This window comes from Trichoderma gamsii (assembly GCF_001481775.2).
Source record: "Trichoderma gamsii strain T6085 chromosome Unknown Scaffold_51.2, whole genome shotgun sequence".
NCBI lineage: Eukaryota > Fungi > Ascomycota > Sordariomycetes > Hypocreales > Hypocreaceae > Trichoderma > Trichoderma gamsii.
The window spans coordinates 1-24,150 of NW_020171388.1; the positions used below are offsets into that span (position 1 = coordinate 1).

General features: G+C 52.5%; 6 protein-coding genes across 6 annotated transcripts; 1 reads left to right on the forward strand and 5 right to left on the reverse strand.

Moving 5' to 3' along the window:
* Positions 1-588: 588 nt before the first annotated feature.
* Positions 589-966, reverse strand: TGAM01_v209756 (hypothetical protein; the record flags this gene model as incomplete). The annotated part of the gene is made up of 1 exon (XM_018808652.1): positions 589-966. One exon carries the CDS (start codon positions 964-966, stop codon positions 589-591), a length of 378 nt encoding a protein of 125 aa, XP_018658193.1.
* A 1,416-nt stretch (positions 967-2,382) lies between these two features.
* Positions 2,383-5,838, reverse strand: TGAM01_v209757 (hypothetical protein; the record flags this gene model as incomplete). The annotated part of the gene is made up of 4 exons (XM_024550630.1): positions 2,383-3,159; positions 3,245-3,510; positions 3,594-5,509; positions 5,657-5,838. The coding sequence occupies 4 exons, from the start codon at positions 5,836-5,838 to the stop codon at positions 2,383-2,385; spliced, it is 3,141 nt and encodes a 1,046-aa protein (XP_024404613.1).
* A 2,918-nt stretch (positions 5,839-8,756) lies between these two features.
* On the reverse strand, positions 8,757-12,550 carry TGAM01_v209758 (hypothetical protein; the record flags this gene model as incomplete). Its single annotated transcript, XM_018808650.1, has 3 exons — positions 8,757-9,415; positions 9,521-11,874; positions 12,321-12,550. 3 exons carry the CDS (start codon positions 12,548-12,550, stop codon positions 8,757-8,759), a joined length of 3,243 nt encoding a protein of 1,080 aa, XP_018658191.1.
* Positions 12,551-13,782: 1,232 nt separating this feature from the next.
* On the forward strand, positions 13,783-15,333 carry TGAM01_v209759 (hypothetical protein; the record flags this gene model as incomplete). Its single annotated transcript, XM_018808649.1, has 1 exon — positions 13,783-15,333. One exon carries the CDS (start codon positions 13,783-13,785, stop codon positions 15,331-15,333), a length of 1,551 nt encoding a protein of 516 aa, XP_018658190.1.
* A 3,564-nt stretch (positions 15,334-18,897) lies between these two features.
* TGAM01_v209760 (hypothetical protein) lies at positions 18,898-20,439 on the reverse strand (the record flags this gene model as incomplete). Its single annotated transcript, XM_018808648.1, has 1 exon — positions 18,898-20,439. The coding sequence occupies one exon, from the start codon at positions 20,437-20,439 to the stop codon at positions 18,898-18,900; it is 1,542 nt and encodes a 513-aa protein (XP_018658189.1).
* Positions 20,440-20,990: 551 nt separating this feature from the next.
* TGAM01_v209761 (hypothetical protein) lies at positions 20,991-23,257 on the reverse strand (the record flags this gene model as incomplete). The annotated part of the gene is made up of 4 exons (XM_018808647.1): positions 20,991-21,278; positions 21,345-22,366; positions 22,462-23,062; positions 23,192-23,257. 4 exons carry the CDS (start codon positions 23,255-23,257, stop codon positions 20,991-20,993), a joined length of 1,977 nt encoding a protein of 658 aa, XP_018658188.1.
* Positions 23,258-24,150: the final 893 nt, after the last annotated feature.

Here is a 24,150-nt window from a genome sequence, read left to right on the forward strand (position 1 = left end):
GGGGTCTTTTGACAAGCACGAGCAGCAAGATCTAAGATGGAGGGGAGGGGGGCGAGGCTTTACCTAGTTGTTCTTTTTTTTTCCTGGCTGTCTGTCCTCTTCTGCGATTCAAATCCCGGTGCGTCGTCGTCACAGTGGGCTCCCACGCGTTGGGGGGCGTTTTTTTCCCCTTCGGTCCCTCTGCTTTCTTTCTTGCGCGTTGCTTTTTTTTTGCTCTGCGTTCTGGCATGGATTTGCGATGGGATGGGATTTATTATGGGCTGGGCTTCAGAATGGGGGCCGTGGCCGGCAATTTTTGATCAATTGCGCTTCCTCACGTCCAATTCGCTGGAGCCCGGGCAGGGGGGTCGTTCCCTTTACGCACTGTGTGCTGCGTCGGCACTGCCCCCCAGCTCTGCTGCCTGCCCGCGCTGCTTGTGCTTTGCCGTACCTCCAGGTAGAAGGGTACGCAGAGGCACTAGCAGCGGTACTTGGGCGGCGCGGTATCTGTACTTTATTTGCACTAGCACCTCCCATGTTTCCGGCAGTTTTGGGCCCTGGAAAAAAAAACCAAACGATCGTGACACATCGTGGCAGCACAAACAGAGTTTAACCGCCATCGCGCTGGACCCTGTCGCTGCTCAAGGCAAGGCCGCTGGGTCTGGGTCGCACGGGGGGTTGAGCCCAGCAGCAGCTCAGATGCGCTCCCAGCTCCTGTTCAGCCCTATCCGCCAGCCGCATCGAAAAGGCCGCATCCCCCAAGAATCCTTCAGCGTCACGCATCCGGGCGGCCGTGGACGTAGCACGAACTGCTTCGCGCACGCCGTACTTGTTACGTGCTCTGCGTGTTCCCTTCGGGAGTCTGTAACGGGTACCTGGGCCGCGAGGTACTGGCCGCCGTACCGCGGTACCTTTGGGCGACAAACTCTCACGCTTGTTCCAGCGCTGCGCCGTCATCATACCAACAGCGTGCCAAGTATAGTACATGCCAGACCTTCTCTCTTGTGCTCCCTTGCTCCCTGCCTCTTTGCTTCCCACGGGCTCCGATACTCTGCATTTCAAATCCCCCAGCGCCATCCGCCGTCAAATCACCGCCTCCAGAACGCCCTTTCGCCCCGGCGGCCCCTAAAAAAACCCGCTACTCGCTCGGCACCTGTGGGCGCTTTGCTGGAAAAGCAGCCAATGCATGGATGGCGGCATGGGATTGGGCGGGCGCTCACGTAAGTTTTTTTTTGGTGTTCGTCCCTAGACAGGCTGACATCACATGGCGCAGGCGCAGAGTGGCCGGCGCCCCCAGGACACAGTGCCAAAAACTGTCGCGCGAGTCTTGACTTTAGAAAGCGGGACTGGCGTTGAAACGGGTTGGTCACCTGCTGAGATCCAAATTTTGCAAACAAGCAGAAGTATGCCAAATTGGAATTCTGCCGCTTGGGTTTTACGATCCAAGGGAGCGCGACCCTGGCCCAGCAAGCAGCAGCAGCATGCCACCGCGGTGGATCGCACAGCTGAGATGAGATGCCTGCCATGTTTCATCTCTCTCTGTATACTACGCGCTACTGCTATTAAAAGGCTGCTTGGTAAACACGTACTGTAGGTACTCCGCGCCACTAGATAGCAAAAACGCCAGTTTTCTCCCTTGACAATGACATGGGACTTGTCGGGCTTGGCCACACGGCCCGTCAGCATCCAGACCATGTACGGGCACAGCCACTGCCGTCACTTTGTTTGCATTGTTTGCTGCAGCATCTCTCACCTTGACAACGTTTCGTTTGTAATAAATCAGCGATAAAAGTGGTGAATGGCGTAGGTGCAAACAGAATGAAAAGATGAAATCCAGAAAGAGAAAAAAGAACGAAACGTAAGACAATATGAAAAGCAAGACGAGAAAAAGATAAATAAAAAAAACAGGCGCATGTATAACGGACGAGGTATGAATTTCATTTCTCTCGACAGCAACTCATACGTCACCTCCATCCCTTGCCGCTGGGTCATGCCCAATGTCTACCCAACGCTGTGCAAATCATCTTCTGCTGTCTGAATGCATGCAGCCCAATTGCCGCCCCGTAAATATTGGACTACTACTGTACTCTCTCAGTGTATATCAAATCATCATACCAATCTCATCGTGGTCAAAAAAGTTTCCAAAATGCGCCTCGCCTGTTTCTCGCTCGCTTATGGCATGTCTAAACATTATTTAAATGACCCATGCAAAAAAAAAAAAAAAAAAAAAAAAAAAAGGAAAAGGAAAAGGAAAAGGGAAAAAAAAAACCGCCGGCTGAGAGGGTATGAAACATCCATCTATAAAGACAAAAAAAAAGGGAGATCAAAGCAAAACAAGACAAGGAGCAGGGCGATGACAGCGGTAGAGATCACACATATACAGGCGTATACAAGTATGGATCATCAATCACCACCACCGTCCGACGGACGTTTCCTCTTACGCGGCCGCTTGCCCTGGTTCCCCTCGCCATCGACAAAGTGTCCCTTTTCGATCTGGTGCTGTCGTAGGTTATCCGCGCGTTTGCTGTACTGGCTCGTGCAGCCGGGATACGGGCATCGGAATATCTGCGGGTTCTCGCTGTGTATCGTCTTCATATGCTTGGCCATGCTGCCCACAAACCACCTAGGATCGCCCTTGGGCCGGTAGCCGCATATCTCGCAGCAGCTGTCAGACTCGACCTTTGCCGTTGCCGTTGCTGCTGCTGCTGCTGCTGCTGTTGCTGTCGCTGAAGGCGGCTCTGTTGCTGGGGCATTCGGCGATATCAGCGGATCTTCCATGCCCAGAGGCGCTGCAGGCGTAGCTGCAAACGCTGCTGACTCGACCGTTGGCTCCGACGTCCACTCTGCCGCGCCCATGAGTGGGGCCCCAGCCGCAGACGCCGACTCAGGCATATCAACATCGACCTCTGGGTTGAAATTCACCATGGACTCAAAATCGAAGCCGTACATGATGGTATCGAGTGCTTCCGTGGAAAGGCCGGATGCTTCTACCCCTGTCCGAACAGGCACAACTTCAGAGTTTCTGCCAGGCTCACTAATAAGCGATTTCATGAGTTGGATGCCGCATCGATGATAAGTTGACCGAGAGCAGGAAAATGGTCTTTGCGCGTATAGCTGATCGGTATTCTGTCGAATCACTTCGATGAACTCGTCAAAGTACACATCGGACGGGAGATAGGTCTAGATGTTTGCATCTCATGTTAGCCCCCCCCATGTATACATGTGTGCTTTTTTTGGAAATAAAAAGTGGCCCTTTTTTTCTTACCTTCCCGGCTTGCATCAGCTCCAGCTCCAGCCGCCGCACGGTTCCCACTCCACCAGAGTTGACCTGGCCAATAAGTTGATCCATGCCAAGTTCAGATCCTGGGAAATGAGAATATTCATGAGAAAAGATATTTTCAATCATGAATCTAGCGGCAATGGCAAACGGAGAATCGGCACTCGCTGCAAGGCTGTCCTTGTAGTGCTGGTCGGCAAGTTCAGAGGGCTGTGTTCTATAGCTGCGTTCACGTAGCGTTTCGTACTCGAGCTCTACAGTTTTCAAGGGTTAGCCTCCCAAGTAGAAGTCAGAAGAATTAGAGAGTGACAATGTCAACAAGGTCAAGTGAGCGTACCATCCAAAAAATATGCCGCGAGCAATACCAACGGATCAGACCTTAATCCATGCAGAGAATATTCCGGTTGCTTGCCCTTTGAGTCCGGGATGGGTGGGCTTGATTGCAATAGTTGGATGATCTCGGCGTTGTCTACTTCACTGTGCTCCCAAAGGGTGATGACGACTTCAATAAACAATGTCCGCTCAGGTTCTGAGAACCAGCTGCTATACAAAAGTGCCTGCTTGAAGAGAGCGGCAGCATGTTTTGAGGCGTCGTGTTCATGGATCACCAGAGACAGAGAGAAGACGATGTGGACAAAGCATAAGAGATCCAGAGGTGTTGCATTTTGGCGGCCTTCTATGACGTCTGCCATTGTTTCCAGACCGGCTGCCGCGACAGAGGAGAGAGACATCTGACATAGCTTCTTCACCAGAGCATTCTGGTTGATAGTCTCGAGTTTGTTCCTAGAGTCGGCAATGTGCATCCGTAGTGCGTCTTGGACTGAGCTGGCGAGAGACTGCGAGTACCTAATAGTTGGAAGGCCAGAAGAGGAGGTATTGTGTAGCAGAGCTGGCTCAGAAGTCTGTTGTTGTGACGACGGCGGTGGGGGTGGTGATAGTTGTGATGTTGGGGCAAGGTTGATGGAGTTGGTTGAGGGTAACGGAGGTCCAATCGGCATTTGGAATGGTATATCGGTGTTGAATGAAAAGGCAGATTGGTCCAGGCTCATGTGAGCTTGAGTCTTTTGAGGATCCATGGTGGTGGGAATGTCATCAAACATGGGAATGTCGGCAGGAAGCTCTGACGGACACGAGTTGGCAACCATGTTTTCAAACTCTGAGTTGCTAAAGGGAATAGGTCTTGTCGAGATGGTATTAGTAGTAGAAGTAGTAAAGGGACCCGAGGGCAGGAGGCTCTGAGGACTAATGAGGTCGTCAGGTGACGTCAAGGCTGACTCGAAGCCGGATGTCTTTGTCCATCCACTGGACCAGCCCGACATGGGCGAGATGTTATAGCTGGCGGTGCTATTGGTGCTATCGGTGCTGTCTGTGCTGGCGGTCGACCGGACAGAAGAGCTCGGGGCCAGCACCTTGCTTCGACGGCTGGCCTGAGGACCTCGAAACTGGTCCAGGTGTGTGTTGACCTGCAGTGTTGGACGATCAACCAACCTTGCATTCATGGGCTTCATGAGGCTTTGTGGCGCCACAGTTGGGGGAGATGGTGGTGACGGCCTCCAATTTATGAAATCTGCTTCCATAGTCGACGGCAGCGGTACGGCTCCCGGGTGGGAGCCTGGTGGTGAGATGGGGAATGTGGATGGGGGGAGACAGGGGACCATCCCAGGGGCGGGTATAGCCTCTGTCTCGGTCTCACACTCCGGGATAGTGGGGAGCAGCACCTCGCTCGAACCGATCTCATGTATCTCGGTCGAGAAGAGCTCGGCCTGCGGAGGCAGAGGCATAGGCGTAGCGGGCGTGAAGACGGACTCGTAGCTCGGAGGCTCTTGCTCGTCCTCGCCCCCACTGCTGCCGCCGCTGCTGGCCACTGTGCCTGTGCCTGTGCCTATCCCCATGGAGGCGGCCAGAGCAAGGCCCTGAGACTTTGGCTTGTGGCCCAACGAGCTGAAGAAGCTCTTTGCCATGGTCACAATCTTCCTCCTCTTGGACGGGTGCCCCAGACAGCGTCTGCACTTGACATCGCTGAGCTGCTCGGGCTTCTCGCAGTCGTAGCACCAGTACTCCCCCCCGGCGAGGTGGTCGCATGAATAAAGGTGTTGGAGCATCAGCTCATGGTTGGGGAATCTCTTCCGGCAACGAAGCAGCGGGCACTCCCGCCGCTCCTCTGGGGTCATCTTCTGGCAGGCATTGCGTTTGACGGCCGCCCATACAATGAATCTGTGCAAGGCACACTCGTCGCCCGAAGTATTGCGTGAGCTTCACAGCGACTGTCAGCATATAACACCATGGGGAAGTAAGGGGGGAAATAGGGAGTCATGAAAAAGAGAAATACAGGAAAAAAAAATAGCCAATATGTAAAAAAAGATGTATTCTCCTCATGACGCAGGAGCACTCTTCACTTACACACACGAAGTCGGCATCTCGTCGTCGACGGACGAAGTCACTGAGGATGCTGAACAGCTGCTGCGGGAAGCAATTGTCGACGTCCGCCTTGGACCCAAACGACCGCCGGTTGGGCTACGGACCAGACGCCGTAGGGCTAAGGCGCCGGCGACGCCAGGGTCGTCGACCTTCTTGTTTTCCATGGCGGTCTGAAAGGCCTATGCCCTGGACCAGGTTCTTTCGTCGTAGGTATGGTTATGGGGCAAAAGTGAAAAAAAGAGGTCACCAAAACAAGGCCCCCTTCGTTGTGTGTGGAGATGCTATTCTCTGGTAAGGGGAAAGCAGGAACAAGACAAAACAAAAAAAGAAAACTGTGGCAAAAAAATGTAAGAAAGTCAGAGTAAAAGGAACGACCACCTTCAGGCACCGTCCATGGTGTTTTTGTTTCCTTGTCTAATCGCAATAGGCGTGTTGAGCTGGGCTGGAGCCTTGGAGGCTGTCCTACGGCAGCGAATGAGACGAAGATGTCTAGGACTTTGCCGGGCGACTAAAGTAGGACTCGGGGCAGGGGTATCCCTTTTCTGGTGTGTGACCGCGGCTGATGCAGCGTCTGGCTCGATTCTTGCAGTTGGCCCTCTGGGCGAGGCGACAGCGAGAGGGCATGGAGGGGGGGGAGAATCCCTCGTGCCCCCCAATGGGCAGAATGGGCCTATTCGCGGTGGTCTGCCAGGCTGATCCCTGCGCCAGTGCTCCCCAAAATCGGCGGCCCCCCAGACTGTGGCTGGAGCACGCTGAGCATTATGCGTTAAAGAGGCCTACCTGGTACCCGTGGACCTCTGTTGGTTTCCAGTAGCCGCTACGAAGACATGGTGTAACGGAACTGCGCTGTACTGTAGTCAGCCGGCATCACGGGCGTCTGCTGGCCTCGGAGTACCGCGATGCTGAGATGAGGGAGCCCGCGAGGCGTCTTTTGCGCCATCAGTCTGGTTAGTGCCAGCCTAGGTAGGTATTGCCAGTAACGGGCTCGTATGTCTCTTGTGTGAGTGTGTAGGTGAGCAGCACCAAAACAAGACGCAGCGCCATAAGCTGCTAATCGACGCTCAACACTGCTAGCAGCGGTAGTGCCATCAGATCGCGACGCCAAAAGGGCAATCCCGTGAGCACCATCTGGGCCTAGGCTAACCGACGCTACTGCGCCACATCCAGGCACAAAACAGAGATAAAGCTGAGGCGCAGAGCGGCGCTAGTATCTGACCATGATGAATGATGAACCAAGGCAAGGGAAAAGCAGGAATAATCGTCAACAATGACGTTTGTAATTGGCTTCCTCTTGTCTTTTTTTCTCAGCCCGTTTTCGTTCGTGGTTCGTCTCAGGTTCGATCACGATCTCCCTCTCTGCCCTGCCTCTATTTTTTTTTCTCCGTGCAGGGGATTCATTCTCCCCATCATCTTCCACGAGAGAAGCAACTCTCTCAAGAGACTGGACCCATTTTAAGAGCCTCTTCCGGCTCCCAGCTCCCCACTCCCTCTCGCCCATTGCATTGACCTTCTGGCCGGCCACCGCCAAAACCTGACCTGAAGCCGTGACCGCTCTTCGGCAGCTGATATCGACGCCCGGCGCCCCTTATCATCTCTGCCCAAGTCATACAAATCGTACATGTAGGCACAAAACGAATGCATCGTGCTCCCTACACATGCATAGGTATTACATGCTTTGGCGTAGCATTTTGTTGGCATCCATGTGGTGAAGCCACGTCAACTCTTCTAAGTGGGGGAAGCATTGGATGATTTTGCTGTTGATTGCCGCAGGGACAAGCTAGTATTGGCCTATTGCCTATTCCAGACAGCAACATGCACCTGTATTGTAATCCTGGAAAAGTGCCGCCCAACGATGCTGAATTCTTGGGCTTTCTCTTCTCTTCTCCTCTCCTCTCCTCTTCCCCCCCTCTCAACTACCGTCCAACAGCAAAAGACAACAAGAAGAAAAGCTTGTTCCGGCACACCCACCTTCTCGCCCTCGTTCCTGGCCCGGTACCACCGAAACACACAACAATAAATCCTTCTCGCGTCCCCTCGCACCACTCAAGGCGTCCTCAACCCCCCCTAACAGGTCCTACCTAATCGTAGCATGTACTAGGTAATCGTAGTACTACTGCTTCGTGAGTGGCGAGCGTGATAAACTACATGCAAGCATTCTCCATAGGCCAAGCAAGCCACATGCCGCGAAGAGAGAATTAAAAAAATAAACCCTACCGTTGCTCGTGCGGCTGTTTGTTTGGCGCCAGGGATAAATAATCCTAATCGCGCTCCACGGTCCTCCAGTGGCCACTTCAAGGCAACTTACACGGCCCTACAAGGCTGACTCGCCCTCCCTAGTCTCAGCTCGGTTCCGTAAGACGCCGAACCATGCCTGTCTCAGTTACATGCATGCCATAACAGAGCAATTCCTAGGCTTGGACTATTTTTTGAGCTATCCAGTCAGTTTTCGGCAAGTAAACCACCACCACTACGCCGGATTGGATGCCTCTTGCAGCGAGATCCTTCTGCAGGTGGTCGATTTCGAGCAGTCCCGGCTACTTTACTCGATTCATCTCGCGTGTCAGCAGTGGCGACATGTCGCCTTGACATTTTCGTTTCTTGTGATAACATCGTTTTAGAACTAGTAGAAGAACCATGTAGTGATCAATTCTCTTTTAGAAGTGTCTTTTGCAATAGTTGACAGAGCTTTTTTTAGGCTTTTTTTAGGCATACAAGGAAGGCATGTAGTGAATTCAACAACTCGCTGTGACACAATGATGACAATGATAATAATAGGAAAAAAAATACCCAAAACCCCTCATGGCAAACAAGTTGTGATATCCCAACACAGTGGGGGAATTTCTCCCTCTCGACCCCGCCGCCATACTCCGTAATCTATATGTACGTAAAGGAAAAATACTTTGACAAAAAAGAGGGCTATAACATGTAATATGATGCCGTAATGTGTGTGGTGTGAGTGTATGTGTGACCTGACAAAGAGAAGAGAAAAAAGAGAGAATGAAACTGACAAGTGCGTCCTTCTTTACAAAGTAGGTTCGCTTGCTTGCTTGCTTGCTTGCTTGCTTGCTTGTTGTTGGTTAAGCTACAGCAGCTTGCTTTTCGCCATGACTTCTCTCAATACTTTGAGCTTGTCCTCTGTAACTCGGATGGCCTCTTGGATTTCCCGCTCGTCCATCCGCTCCTCTCTCACCCTCTCCTGCAATGTCCTCGGATCTGCTTCTCGCTTGCGCGCGTTTGTCCTTTCCACCGAAAGGCGCTCCAGGCTTACGCGCTCTTCTAGCCACCCCCAAAGTTCACTATCCTCTCTGCGCCACATCTCGTCGTAAGCCGCAAGGCGATACGCGCTGCTCATGGAAGGATCTGGCCCCAGCGGTGCGGGGCTTCTGTTGTTCGGCGTGAAGCCAAATCCGAACCACGTCGTAACCAGCAAGCCCACCAGGAGCCCATACATAATGTTGCCCGTGAGGATAGGCTTGAGAATATCGACAACGGGTTCAAAAATTCCGCGGACCGGCTCGAACAAGCCCCAGTTTGCCTCTTCCTGCTTGGCGCGCGCGCCTGGGTTGATGGATTCCGTGGATGATTGAAGGGCCTTGCTCTTCTTGCCCTTCTTTTTCGACTTTGGCGCCCCGTTTCCATTAGTAGAAGCTCGCGGTCGGGTAGAAACTGCTGCCTTCAAGGCAGCAAACAGGTCCTTGCAATACTGGGCCTGACCCTCGTTGACGTTCTTTTCAATGGTGCCTGCAGAGTAGCATGTCAGTAGGCAGTAATAATAGCTACCCAGTCAATTGAAGGCAGAAGCTGTGTACGGGGTTTAAAGAAATAGTAATCAAAGCATTCACGCACCTTTCAGCCAACTCTTGCCACTCCATTCTGTAGTGCAGTTGACTTGCACCCGAGTGCCATTGTTCTCACCCCAGGAGAGACAGTACTTGGTCTTGACCTTGAAGATGTTGCCGTTGGGAACGTCTGGGTTTTGCGTCACTACACTCACATTGACGGCCTTTTCGTAGTCAATGTTGTCCACGGTTTCGGTGACAATGCACTTTGTCTGCTTCGGCCCAATCGGAGCATACAGAGGCTTGATGTAAGTGAACGCTCGAGTGCGGCTGTCGGGGCTCATGCCCTTCTTATCCTCCATTTGCAGGTCAAAGCACTTTTGGTTCTCTGTAATCCATTTGCCCATCCACTCTGCAGAAGCCTCGCCAAAGAGCATCGAGAATACCCTGCCCATCGGAGCTGGAATAGTTTCGTCGGCCAAGAATTTGTCGTAGTGTGTCTCGCCGTCACCGCAATCAGTTGGAGCGTGGATTGCCGGGCCGGGGAACGTTCCGGCCCCGGCTGCTGGAGATTGCCCATCAGCAGCTGCGTCAAGTACGGCCGCGCTGGGAGCGGGAGCGCCAGATATCTTCCTATTTGCTTTGGCAGTGTCTCCGCCGGCACCGCCAGCATCCGCGGCCTGGGCTTCTGGGGCATGGTCGCTCTCTTCTTCATCGTAGAAATCGTCGTCGTCGTCGTCGCTGCCTTCTTCAGAGTCGGATCCAGCTGGAGTCTCGGGCTCCAAGTTTCCAGACTCGACATCAAGCTTCTCGGTCTTGTCGCCACCAGTGCCTTCGAGCCGAACTCCGTTGAGCGTGCTAGTCAATGTCGGATGGCCGAGCTTCCAGATGTTGACAATCAGATCGTAAGTAGCGTCTCTGCTAGTGAAACTGGCAAAGATGTGCTTGGCGTGCAAAGTCGATATCATCAGTCCGTTTTTGAAGACCAAGGCAGTGCTTCTCTTCTCCACGGAAACTATCTCGTCAAAGCTCATTACCAGAGTCGTCGTCCAGCCAAGAATGTTGCTGCTAAAGCAGAGATGGCCCTCTGATACATATAATCGACCGTGCGCGAGAATCTCTCGCTGTAGCGCACAGCTGTAGTCCTCAATAAGGTAATCGTCATCTGGCACGCTCTTGAACAGGGTATGGAAGTCGCGGTTCCTCTTTTTACTAGCAATGGCAAACCCCGTGAGCTTGGGAGCAGTGCCCCCCGGAGCTGCTGGCGCAACTGTGTTGGTCGTAGCCGTAGAACTTCCTCGCTTTCTCTGAGTGTCGCTTTTTATGCTACCACTATCGCCCTGGGTAGTTTGCGAAGCTCCTTGCTCTCCATCCGCTGCTTCGTACAGCGACCTGGGCCTACTGGTTGTTCCATCGAGTGCATCATCTCCGGCCCTGCTTTGACTGTCAGCTGGTGCCGATTCTGATCGCGTTCGTGTATCGTTAAGGTCTGGAAATCGAGATATATCGGGGGCCGCCATGGCTGCTGATGGCTCTACAATGCCAAGTTGACTCAAACTAAGTTCGCCGGTTCCAATTGTCTTGATTGCCGACTCCTTTTTATCCATTACGTCGCTCGACTGCGGCTCGGGTGGTGGGGGTTCGACTTGGTCGGATTCTGGTGCAGGGGATGATTGTGGCTTAGACGCCAGATTCGTCCGACTCTTGTTTCCTCCAATCCCAATGCTGCCGCCCTGGATATTGCTACTAATACTACTCGCAGCGTTTTGGGCAACCGAGAACATGGAAGAGAAGAATCCTGCTGAGCTCGGCGTCTGGACTTCGCTGCCTTCAGGGGTAGGTGAAAGTGGCGCAAGGGTGATGTTGGACAGTTTGCTGGGCCCTATGCTCGCAGATCCCGATTTCGTTCTTCGATGCGCGCTTACGGCGTGGGAAGAGGAAGAGGAAGAAGCAGTAGACGGGCGGTCCCCATTCGAGGCAGGCTCTGCAATGACAGGCGGCAGCTTCCTCTCCTGGTGCAAGGCGAAGGGACTTGTTCGCTCGACCGGCGTCGGAGGGGTGTTTACAATGACGGGGCCAAATTGATCGTCGCTTGTCGAAGGCCGCGCAGGCGATGTCGAGATCCTCGCGGGCGGGATGATTGAATGCTTTTCAGGGGATGAAGTCGTCTTGGCCGCGGCAGGCGGTTCGGGCAGTGGCGCTATCTCGCTTAGGCGCTCCTTGGACGCATTGGGAGACGAGCTCCTGGATTTGGAAGATCCACGGCGGAGGCGCCTAGACAAGAGAGACGGCCGTCGTTCGCGTTCGCTCGGAGGGTCGAAGTCGGTCACTTGTACGACGGGAGAAGACGCTGCCAGGTGGCCAGCATGCGACGTGAGGGATGTCGTGGCCGAGCGAGATAGTGGGGGGCGAGAGCTGCTTCTGATTCGGTGTCAGAGCTCAATGCGACGCCTTTGAATGAAGACAAGTGCTGTAGAGAGGGGGCTGAATCGCATGCGTGGGCTGGAGCTAGCAGGTAAAATGCGAATACGAGCCAAACAAGATGGGAAAAAAAATATGTGGTGCGCGCGAGAAGGGAGAGAGAGACGATCAATGGAGTAACGATGAAAAGAAGAGACAGAGGCCCAAAGCTGCGCTGTGTGGCGTTGAGAGAATGGCGCTTGGGCAGTGACGCTTTGCAGGGAAAGACGCAGGGAGGAGTCGGTGTTACAGCATACAAGGCTACTTTGCGCTGCTGCTGCTTGTCATTCCGCCACTGGCGAGACGACAAAGTAGGAATCAAGACTGCAACTTGATAGGAAACACAAGAATGTGCAGACACGCCACAAAGACAAAAGCTGGTTATGCAGAGCAAATTCACGACTTACCGGTCAGACTCTGCGTCGGCATCGGCGCCTCCCGACTCGTAGGACCCAAAGCTGCGATCGTCGTTGTCGTCGTCGTCGGCGGCGTTGATGGATGCCGCATCGTCACCGTCTTCGCGACCTGAAGCGTCCGATTCCAGGCCTCCCGTCTTTACTCGTCGTCTGCGCTTGGCCAGCAGCTTGGCCAATCCTCCGCCTCCTCCAGTTCCTCCGCCATTGCTGCTGCTCTCCATTCTCGCTGCAGGCCGCTAATGCTAGCCGAGTGAAACAGTGACACGCGGGAATCGATCAATCAGAGGCCGTGGATCGCAAGGGAGTGGAAAAGAGAATCGCCTTTTTAGAAGGCAAAGAAGAAGAAGAAGAAGAAGAAGAAGAAAAGAAAGATGAATCGTAAAATAAGATGAAAGATGAAACTGCAAAGTGAAATCAAAGAAAGTTATGAATGAGCTGAAGTCCCCGCTTCGCCGTCGACGCTCTCTTATATCACCGGAAAACTAGGAGAAATAGGTTTAGATTTGATAGGCGCTCGTTTCTCTCTCTGGTCGCGCGACCGCTTCTAGCATGCTATTCTTATATAAATAGGATAGGCAAGTCGCATCTCCTGTCCTTGCGACTCCTGAAATCAACTCCGTGCTGTGCACTAACAGCCCCGTTTGAGTCGGCCAAGCGAGGCTGCGCAATTAGCAAGGGCCGTTTGATCGGGGCCGATGGCACGGAGGTTCTAGAGATGCGAGAAATGGCCCCTGGCGAAACAGACAAGGGAAGCGTTGTCGAGATTGTGTGACGAGGCACCCCCGGAGGAGGAGAATTGAAGGTGGGGGGCTCGTTTTTAGTGTGCTGGAAGAAGCCAGTTCATGCGATGGACGCCGTGAGTGACGACGATACGGGAGCTGCAATAGGCCGATGCTCCGTACTGGATGATGTTGGCAGTTGTTGCTGCTTGTCAGTGCTATTAACAACTTGAACGATTGTTGAGTATCTGCTTCGCATATTTGTACAATGATGTCAGCACGTGCAAACATGCAAACAGCCCAGGACAAACGTTGCAGCAGCTAGGTAGCTGGTTCAAGTTGTTTCGTTTAGCATTGCTCCAACTGCTCCAGCAGCTAACCGATGCGCCTCCAAAGCTCAGCCAGACACTTTCGCCGGTTTGTCCCAAGCGCCAAACCCAGCCAGTACCTCCCAAATACCCCCTTCGCCACCCACTCCCGGCTGCAGCCTCCTGTTTATCCAATGTCAATCGCGTCCACATGCCGTCATGGAGCGGGACGCTAATAAGTGCCCGCACCGATTATACACACTTACGCGCACACTTGCGCAACTCAACTCATCTGATGCTCCAAAGACGGCCGAAACTGGCAATTTCCTGCATCGTCAAACGACACGCTGCATCGTCTCTCTCGCTTCTCCCGCGGGGCAGAGAACCAGATCTTGTCGGTAGATTCAAAACGTGATACTCGCAACCATGGAGTCGTCGCCGCTCATAAAGGCGCACGACCACGCGCGCGCTGCCGCCGTCGCTACTCGCCAGTCTTCATCCTCTGATACCACCGTGGCCATCAGCGAGCACACCCTGGCCGCCGGCGAGTTTGCCAATGCCGCAAAGGCGACCTCCAGCGTCGAGGCGCTCCGGACTTTGAAGCTGCTCGAGGAGCACCACCGGAAGCTGGCCGAGATCCTCAAGCTGCCGCCGGAGCAGATGCCGCACGCCCGAGACGGAGAGCTTTCGGAGAAGACGCACTCCGAGAAGGCTGATGGCGATGCCCTCGGCCTGGACGCTACGCGAGATTCGCTCCAGGCCGCGGCCGCCAAAGGCGCTCAGCCGCCCGGCCTGGCCCAGCGCCGCTACATGGGCCGCGAAATGTCGTCGTCCATCGCCAGCAACCTCGCTTCCGCCAGAGGCATCCGCTCCAAGGACCGCACCCAGCCGCTCAGCCCCAGCGTGTCCAACGACCAGGCACCCGGCAATGTCGACCCCCAAGCGAAACGCGATGCCTCCAAGGCCAAGATGCAGAACATCATGGACCGCCAAACCGGCCGCCCTACTTGGGTCCCGCCTGTAACTGCTGCGTCCAAGCAAGACGGCGTTGCGGCCAAGGGCAGCGCGTCTCCCAAGGTCGAGCCTGGCTCTCCCGCAAGGGACGATGGTGGCTACGCCCGCTTCTACAATACTTTCGGGAGTCTGATCAACAAAATCTCTGCTCCCCTCGCTTTCGCTGGTCTGCCGCTCATCCAAGAGGAACCTGCCCTTCCCACTGAATCTGCCGTGCTCCCCCCTACTGTCAATCTGTCCCCTACCAAGCCGTCTCGTGCCCGTGTCTCCCCATCTTCTAGCGTCGAACCGGATCTTTCCAAGATTTACTCAAAGGCCACCATGCGAGCTCTCGTCCGAGATGGCCATACTGCTGCTGATTCGTTCTACGTTGTTCCCTCTACCGGTCATACCATGTCCTATGCCAACATTCTGAGCTACGCTGAAAAAGAAAAGCGCCGGCTGGAAGCTTCGATCCATGGCGATATCTTGCCTCACGATGAAGATGACGATGACTTTGTGGACGCCCGTGAAGCCCCTGGTTCTATAAACCCCAGACGACGTATTGCCCGTAGCCACACTGAAAAGGAACTCTTCAACACCATCGAGGAACTCAGCCTGGAAAACAAATCGCTAAAGGACATGCTTGACAAACTCTCGAAGCGCCTCCACACGTTCGAAGCCAGCGCCCAGAGCTCTGCTCTTGCTCTTGCTGAAAGCTATCGCATCATGCCTGCTGGGTCGCAGCATTCCGGGGGGAGAGTGAATGACGATGAGTTGATACGGAAGAATCACGAGCTGGAGGAACAAATTGCCGCAATGACGAAGCACATGGAACGCCTTGAGAAGGACAATCGTAAGCAGCAAAAGACGCTGGAGAAGTACCGTGAGAAGTGGGAGACGTTGAAGGCTGGAGCCAAGGCTCGGCGCGGAGCGCAAGTATCGGCTGAGAGCGTGGAGGATGCTCGCTCGTCTCAGGGGTGAAGCGGCGATGCTTGTTGATTATGTATCCAGTCTCTCATTTTTGTCCATGTCTCACTGGTAGATCGTACTAGCGAGCTGCGTTGCGCCTTTGCGCATGGTCTGTCTGTCTGTCTGTTTCTCGTAGGTAGGGCAAAGCGTATGCCAGCGTAGTTTTGATTTCAAATTCACGATTTTGCCTCTCACTAACACACTCCTTTTTACCATGACTTTCTTTGCAGTCGGATAAACAAGTGATTGATGATGAGGCATCAACGCCCATACTCTCCAAGCCTCTCATGAAATTTACAACTAAAACAAGGCTCTTCGCACACGACCCAACACTAGATGACTGATTTTTTCTACAATAATTCTAACGCAAAACCGATCGTCATTTAACGTGAAACATTGCAGTAGTATAACTGCCGATGCTCATGTAGGAGAGCACTTGCTGGAAGTTGATTTCTAGACCATGTCAATGTGCAGATCGGTCTACATACCTGCCTAGGTATCTTGCCAAACCATGCCTTCTACATGGCAGTACAACTTGCCTCCTCTCTGCGGCAGAGAAGGGTCCAACTACCCATTCAGGACACAAAACAACAAAACATCCACCTTTGTCTTTCCCAAGATTGCTTCATCGTTATCGTTCTTACCAAAGCCAGAATAATTCGTAGAAGCTGCGTAGCAACCATGTCGTATAAAACCTCTTCCTCTCTTCTCTTCTCTTCTCAATTCTCTGCCTCCACTCCACGATTCCCTTTCTCTAGCACTATGTTTTTTCTCATTCATGCTTATTCAGCCCTTCGATCTCGTCCATCCTCGTAGCATTGCCGTCGACTTCACTTTTTCTCCGCATCTCATTGCTCGCCTTTACTCTTCATTTCCTTCACTCCACTCTTCTTCTTCAAACCACTCGTCTTATATTCTCATTGGTCTTCTTTCGTTTCCAACAAGTCGGTCGATCCAACAGAGCGGTTCTCTGGTAAGGCCTCAGCTCCCACCGCCAAAGGCCTTGCTTGAACGACATATATCACTCCAGCCAAAAGCCTCTGGTGTAGTCTCATCATTGGCCTGTTTGTGAAACGTGGGTGTGTCATCACAATGATGACGATACGGCAACTTCTGATACTCATGTTGAGACGCACTATCCCTGTACTCAGTGATCACACCCACTCAGCCTTTGGCTGACCTCCCTACAATTTCTTCTAGGAACATCGATAGCCTCGATAGCCTCAGCTCCAGCGCAACTCGAGATAGAACAACTTAGTAAGTCTCCATCCTCCTCGCTGCCAAGATCATCATCGGCTACTGACACCGTCCACAGTCAACCACACTCGCCAGTGCCAGCGATTTGCATCTGCGTCACCCATCTTTCAGCCACTTGGCTTCAAGATTGATTATCACGTACGAGCTGGATGAACACACAGGGCAAAGGGATATTCATGGGGGAGTGGATGGTGGAAGGGGGTCTCACGTGAAAGTTGTGTTGAGCAAAGTGTAGCTAAATTGGGTGAGTAATAAACGGCAAAATTGAGGACCGAATCGTGTGGTAGTGCCATCTTGATAGTGTCAGTTTCTATGGCGACAAAATCTTTCTGACCTGTTGAGCATTGGCGAGTTTCTCAGTAAATGCGATGGTATCCAAATATGTAGAAGTAATATAGCCAGTGACACAATTAAAAATCTTTCGCTGCTACTGTTATCACTGTTTGTTTATTTGAGGGCGAGGCATGAACTTTGCAGATTACCAATTAACAGGGCTTAAGCGCAAAGGGGAAAAGCTTCTCCGTCAATGACAATATGCATCCTGTATGGATATGTCAGCTGAGAGATTCACAACGGAGGTGGGTAATCTAACCAAATGCCCGATCGGACGTTTTATTTACCCGTATAACACAACAGATGCGCGGTATATGGAATGGAGCACATGGCAGTGGGATGAATCAAAGGGAGTACATATCAAGCGGTCTGTTGTGGATGACCTCAGTCAGCTCTATGGAGCAATAATGATATTTGAACTCTTATTCTCTGTCCCTTGCATATAATAAAGGATCATCTCAGCTTAGTGCAGCTCATGGTATGATGCATGATGCAAGGAAAGAAGCTCTCACATTTTGCCTTGGACGCCCATTGGCCTCTTTGGTGAGACGTCACTTTGATCTCTAGTAAACACGATAGATGTGTATTGTGGAAAAGGTATGTAGCACTATAAAGAGACTGTCAGTGAAAGTAATGCTACAAACAAATAGAATTCGTCCTCGTTGAGATGTGCAAAGCAAATTTAGAAACATTCTTCCTAGAGCAAGGAGAGAGCTTGCATATCCAAAGCAGGGTACACCGCATAACATTGAAATCCCGTAGCTCTGCGTCACAGAGCAGTCCCCTGATGTGGCCTCAGTTTTCTTATCAGGAAAAGGCTTCTTTGGCGACAAATAGCATGTCATCCAGCTAGAGAGCCCTCTTTGATATGTTCTCATCATTGGCGTGGCGCATCCCGTGGTAACGAAGGACACACTCGCTCAGTGTATAGAGCACTGGGCAAGTTGACCTTGCAACTTTTATGATATGGCCTCAGACTTTCGTACCACCGAAAAGCCTCTGCTTGATGACAAATAGTATGTCCTCTAGCTGGAGAGAGAACTTTCCGGTATAGTCTCATCATTGGCCTGATTCCCTGTGGTAACTCCAAGGTATCTTCAAGGACATGCCTCCTCAGCCATTGGCTGCGCCGAGTAGGCTGCCCTTGTTATTATAATGTGGTTTTTATCATGGCCTCGTCCCATCACTGATAGCTTTCCGTGGGGGACATATAAAAACCCTCAGCTGGAAAGGTTGTTTCTAGTGTAGTTTCGTCATTGGCCTGACATTTTTGATAACGATAGGCCTGGGACAGAAGGAATCTTCTACCTTGTTCTGATCGGTTGAGAGCCGATAAATATTTTGGGTCAGACCATGTGGGCAGATGCTAGGCAGATGCTAGTATTTATACCTCTCAATCCGCCTTTTTTTTCTGGGAACCTGAGGGAATCAGAAGAGTTGTTCTAGAACAGCTTAAGTTTGCGTTACTCTTATCTAACTTCTGCCGTTTTTGCCACTTCTGCCACTTCTGCCACCTTGATGACTCCAAGTAGGTACTTTGAAGTCAGAGAAGGACTCCTTTAAGATGACGAGGCCCAGAAGGAACAAGCCAAGCCTTCAGATATGACGCCAAACTAGGCCAAGTACGCCGGTTCCGTCAAGAACTCGGAGCTCCTCTAAGATCTAGCCCAACTGAAGTTCATCGATCAAGGCAATAAGAAAGCCAGGGATTTCCGGTCTTCGGGTCCCATGGGGTATGGCCGTACAAAAACACCTTTCCATACATTTGATTCGCATCTTCTCTTCCTCTGGCCGAGGGATAATTCCGCAATCTCTCCAGATGTATATAATTCTTTTCTCCAAACTTGATTCACTCGTTAGCTGATCTGAACTACACGTCAAATGAAAGATTTATTCCCTTTCATTCGTCACCACATATATAAATAGCACCTCGGCTATCTAGATCCACCACGAATACGCCTCACGACAATCGTCAAAGGCTAAACTCTAATTCCACCAAAAACTCACACTGAAGCTGATACTCAGGCTGCGTACGTAATGCCACCACCCTATCGGAATGACCAGCGTGTCTCCCGGCCGCAATATACATTCCCAATAGGGGACATCTGCCAGCTCTTCTTTCCTTCTGCTCTCTTCTTCATCCTCTCCATCATCACAATCACCACTATCAACAGCCTTGTCCCAGCCTTCCAAAACGCCAACATCCAACTCACTCGTGTTGCTCATATCAACACCAAGCTCAACCCCCCTAGGCCTCAACCGCCCCGTATCCTCAGGAGCATACAGCCTCACATACTTCGTCCCAACTACCTGACACAGCAAATTATGATACCCGTCCGTGTGAAGCGGAGTTATGGTCCTCGCAGGGCCAAACCACGCGTTCAGCTGCGGAATGTCCACGGGCGCCTGGTCCTTGGCCCGGGTCGTAGGATGCGGCGGGACGTCAGCCCAGCAAAAGTCCGGCACCTGGATGTCGTTGCGCAGGGCGGGGATCTGCCCGAAGAGGTTGTGCTGTGCGAGATAGCCTATATCCTGTGGTGTCCGTTTGCCCTCCTTTTGGGGTATTGGTTCTATGTCATCGCCAGCATGATGCGGTAGGATGCCGGGGTCGATGTATCTCGTCAGGAAGTCTCTAAACTGCACGAGTTCCTGGCTCCATCCCTGGTCGACATAGCTTCGCCCAATCTCAATGGGTACGAGTCTCCTCCCGCCAAATGTCTTGGAGAGGAGATAATCGGGACTGTTCCACGGGGCATCCGAAAAAGCAGGCCAATCCTTTATCAAGTCTGTGAACACAATGGGCAGCGGTCTTCCCCGGCTCTCCTCGTTCATATATTTTTCGAATCCCTCCAATGTCCAACCTTCATATCGTGGACAGGTTCTGTCTGCTGAGAGACTGGGACGGCCAAATGGCTCGCAATCAGAAAACGTTTGCTCTCTTTTGATGCGCTTATGCGGCCTCTGCTCGCCGGCGACTGTGGATTTTTCTTCCTCCCAAAAGTGACTGAGCAGGTCCAGCGTCCCTTCAATCCACTGCTTACCGAGAAACTTGCCTGCACCACCGGCCACGATGAGGGCTCTGTCTAGATCCTCAACCACGCGGTCCATAACGTGCTCATCCAACGCACCACATCGAGCAGCCTGCAGAATAGCATAATGCGACATGAGAATCAAGGTATCCGTATATATCCACCTCCAATACTGAGGCAGCAAGTCGAATCGATAAGCATAAAACATCGACATAGAAACCGACGCAAGGTCATCCAACCTCGTCTGCAGCAAATCTTCATCCACTCCAGCATCAGTCCCTTGCTCTAGGGCCTCATGGAGCTTGGCGAGACAGCGTGCTTGGCGCTGCAGTAATTGTTGCATCGCATGTCCTTTTAGATCTACGCTCTCTAATTGTGATTGTTCCTGAGCGGCATCAGCGTGGGAGTTTTCTGGGTTGGGGTTGGCATGCTGTGATGTGGCGATGGTGTCTGCGGCTTCGCGATACCGTGACAAAACTTGGTCGCGCAGCAAAGACATGTTGGAAGAGGGCAATTCGTCTATTAGGTATATATTTTCTCATAGATTGCACCAAAAAAAAAAACAAAGGGATTGTTGCTTAAAGCAAATAATGAGATGCATTCGTAGTTCGTGTTGGTGTAAATTCAAGAAAAGACGTAAGGTGTAAGTGGAGAGAGTAAAAGCTCTGGTGCCAAATCTGTAAGCCATCGTGCCATCCTACCCGGAGCGAGCATCAGCCTTTTTGACATCGCCATAAACTCCCGTCACTTACTTTATTTTGACTCCCTAGAGAAAAGTACGCCATTTGAATAAAACTATTTGAAAGAGCAATATTTTATCAGTCACGTCCAGTTGAGTCTCTCTACTGTGCACGCGCTCACTCACTTTCTGTTACCAAGTAGCTGGAACAAAATGGTAAACTCATCAGAAGATATATATATATTTTCCACGCACAAAACCCCCCACGACCCATTTCCATCATTTCATAAACGTACAAGAGCTCGAACCCTCTTTTCTTTCCTTCGTTAGATTTCGCTTGAGCTGTGCCGACTTTATCAATGAGACTAATTCTAACAAGTCCAGACACCCACAATACCGTTTCGTCTACCCTCTACCAGGTAGCCGTCCTTGACACGAACACGCTCGACAATAGCGGCATTCTTGGAGGCGGCCTTGACGCCCTCAGAGGCAGCAACGCCCGCTCCGCAGTCCCATTGTCGACCCTCAACCTTATCGTACACCTTGACCACGTCTTCGGTGGCCGCGCTCACAATCCGTCGGGCATCAAACATCATACTGGTGACAGGGTTGTCGTAGGCATAAGCGTCGTAGATGGATCCGGTTCGGAGATCCCATATCTGAAAAGCAATGTGTTAGTCAACGCTGTCTATCAATTCGTGATATTACACTAAGAATGAGCTTACTCTGATACTGCGGTCTAAGCTGCCAGTCACCAAGTGCACATCGTCAAACTGCAGACAAGTCACAGCGCCGGTGTGGCCGACCAAGCTGCGGTGAACCTGGCCGCTTCGGAGATCCCATAAGCGGACCATGCCATCTGCAGTACCGCAAGCCAGTGCGGACTCAAACACCTGCAAAGCACCGACAAAATCGGCAGAGGTTCCCTGAGCACGACCCGTTGGCCTCCAGGTGCTGTCGCTGGTGGTTGCAATGGCCGATGCCTGGGCGGCTGCCCACATGACGTCGAGCGTCTGCACGCAGCGGCCCTTTTCCAAGTCCCAGTGGCGGATTGTCTTGTCCGCTGAGCCAGAGACCAGGACGTCTCCTCTGAAGTGGAGGGCGGTGATTTCGTCAACGTGCGATGATAGTGTGTAGAGAGCGCAGTCGTCCATGCTTCCCTCCGGCGGCTCGATAGGCTGGGCATCGGGGTGTTCAAAGGCAATAGCATCTTCGTCATCGTCGCCGACTTCCTTACCGCCCTGAGGGTTGTAGTGTGTTTTGCTTAGATCCCATAATTTGATAGTCGCATCCATGGAGCCAGTCGCCAAAATGTTATCCTCGACCTGCAGGGCTCGCACAGAGGCCGTGTGGCCTTCTAGGTAGCCCATGCATCGTCCGGCATTCAGATCCCAGACTCTAACAGTATCATCCAATGCAGCAGTAACCAGAGTTCCAAAGGGGGCGTCAAAGTCCATGGCAGTAATCGTATCGCGATGCGCGCGGATTTCACGGATGCTAGATCCTGGCGCAAAGTGCTCGTGAAGAATCGGCATGGATTTCCGGCGATGGACCTTTTTCGATTTGCGTGGCTTGCCATCGGGTCCGGGCAGCTTCTCGTAGACAGATTTTGACATGAATTCGGGGTCATGATCGTCGGCGTCGCCCACGAGATCTCGCTCGTCCTTTGTGGCAGTATTCCGGGCAATCTCTTCGGCCTCATCGACAATGGCTTGGACTTCGTCGATCTTCGTTTCAAGATCCATGACTATATCGGGATAACCAAAGAATGGAAAGCAATTAGAGGCGCATATTCATCATTGAGGGATAAGATACATCTATCGCATGGGTTCAGGCACCTACCGTCATGTTCAAGGGAGGACTCGTCCTGCTCGAAGCCTGCTAGCCTCTCCAAGACAATCCTGCGCATGCCATAGAGATTGGCGATCTTGTTGTCTATCTCACGGATCTCACAGCTGACCATGCTCTTGCGCACCCCCAACAGCTCCAGCTCATGCACCATGGTGGTCTTCTCTTTCTTCAGCTGGGACAGCTTTGCCGGCGTGGCGGGAGTGCTCTCGCCCTCCTCCAGCAGTTTCCTGCCCCTCGATGGGCGCCGACGGTGCTTCTTCCCTTCATCCGCCAACTCTGGAAAGCTGGCCTGAAAGCCCTGGAAAAGCGAGTAAGCGTTTTGGTGCTCGGGGATGTTGGAGAGCAGCTCGTCGGGGAGGTGTGTGAGGGCGCGGTGCTGGATCTCTGCTGTGGATAGCTTGGACCGCACGATTTCGGTAGGGCTCGAACGAGCCATGGAGAAGACGCCGCGCTGCACGCTGGGGCGCTTCATCTGCTTGTGAACTTCGGCCATGGCGGCGCGATAATGGATTCCAGACGCCTCGGCGGCCGGTCCCATCAATTGGCTCGCTGTGACGGTAACCTTGCGACTGAATGCCTCAAGCCCTCGAGTCTGCGATGGGAGGGGAGAAGTCTGTTAGCTCATTGCGCCCAAAAGACAATTGCAAGCGACAGCTCAATGGCCTCGGCATTGCGGTCGGCTGAACAGAATTTTTTGTTGCTCTTGCGGCTGGCGACATACCGAGATGATGGACTGCTCGTCATCGGGGCCATCGTCGAAGGCATAATGGCTCTCCGAGTCGGCCATTACTCAACGACTCGGCCGGCGCTAGACGAGGCTCAAGTGAGGCGCGAGGATGAAGTACGTCTTCCGTCAGGTGTCGCTCAAGGTGAGGAAGAATCACGATTTTGCATCGCAAAAAATGGACATGGCCTTGCGGGTGTGAAATTGGGGCCTGGTACGGCAATGGATGACGCGCGCAGAAAATGCAGGACAGCCCGGGCCCCGGCTATTATGTACATGCTGCCTTGCCTTGTAGGCGGTACTAGCCGCTCTCTACTGGTTAACGGTCCAATGCCAGCGGTGTTCAGTATTTCGTCCCGCCGTCCATGCACCCCTCTAGCTCTGCGCTGCTTCCCTTGTGTTTAGAACCTGTTCATGCAGTCTCTACTTGTTTCTTTGGCAATGATCTTTGATTCTGATGTACTTTTACACTGTGACTTGGCCGCTGCACTACTTGTCTTGACTATTTGCTCAAGTACTGGGCAAAACAGCGCTCGCATGATACCTGTAGAATTGCAGGCCGTTGCAGGTGTTTCGGCAATGTCTCTGCTAGTGCGCCTCTGCATTTCTCGCCCGCCTGTGCGGCTCGCTCGACGCCCCACTGGGGGCTTTTCCGGGGGGCGCAAGGGCTAGACGGCGGTTGATACAGCACCCTGGCAAGGCCTAACAGCTTCGATCTCCAGGGGACCCTAGGCCTAGTAGATACCCATTGAGGATTAATCGCATTTGATCAATTGTCGTTATGTGCCATGTACACTTTAGCGATTGACCCAATGTGATACCGGGCTAATATCTGCCAATAGCACGCCATGTGTGCCTCGCAAACAGCATTCGGAGATCTAATAACCTACTTAGGTCTTACACAATCGCAGACTCCAGTCGTCTTACAGTTTCCACTTGCGCCGTCGCAACATTAG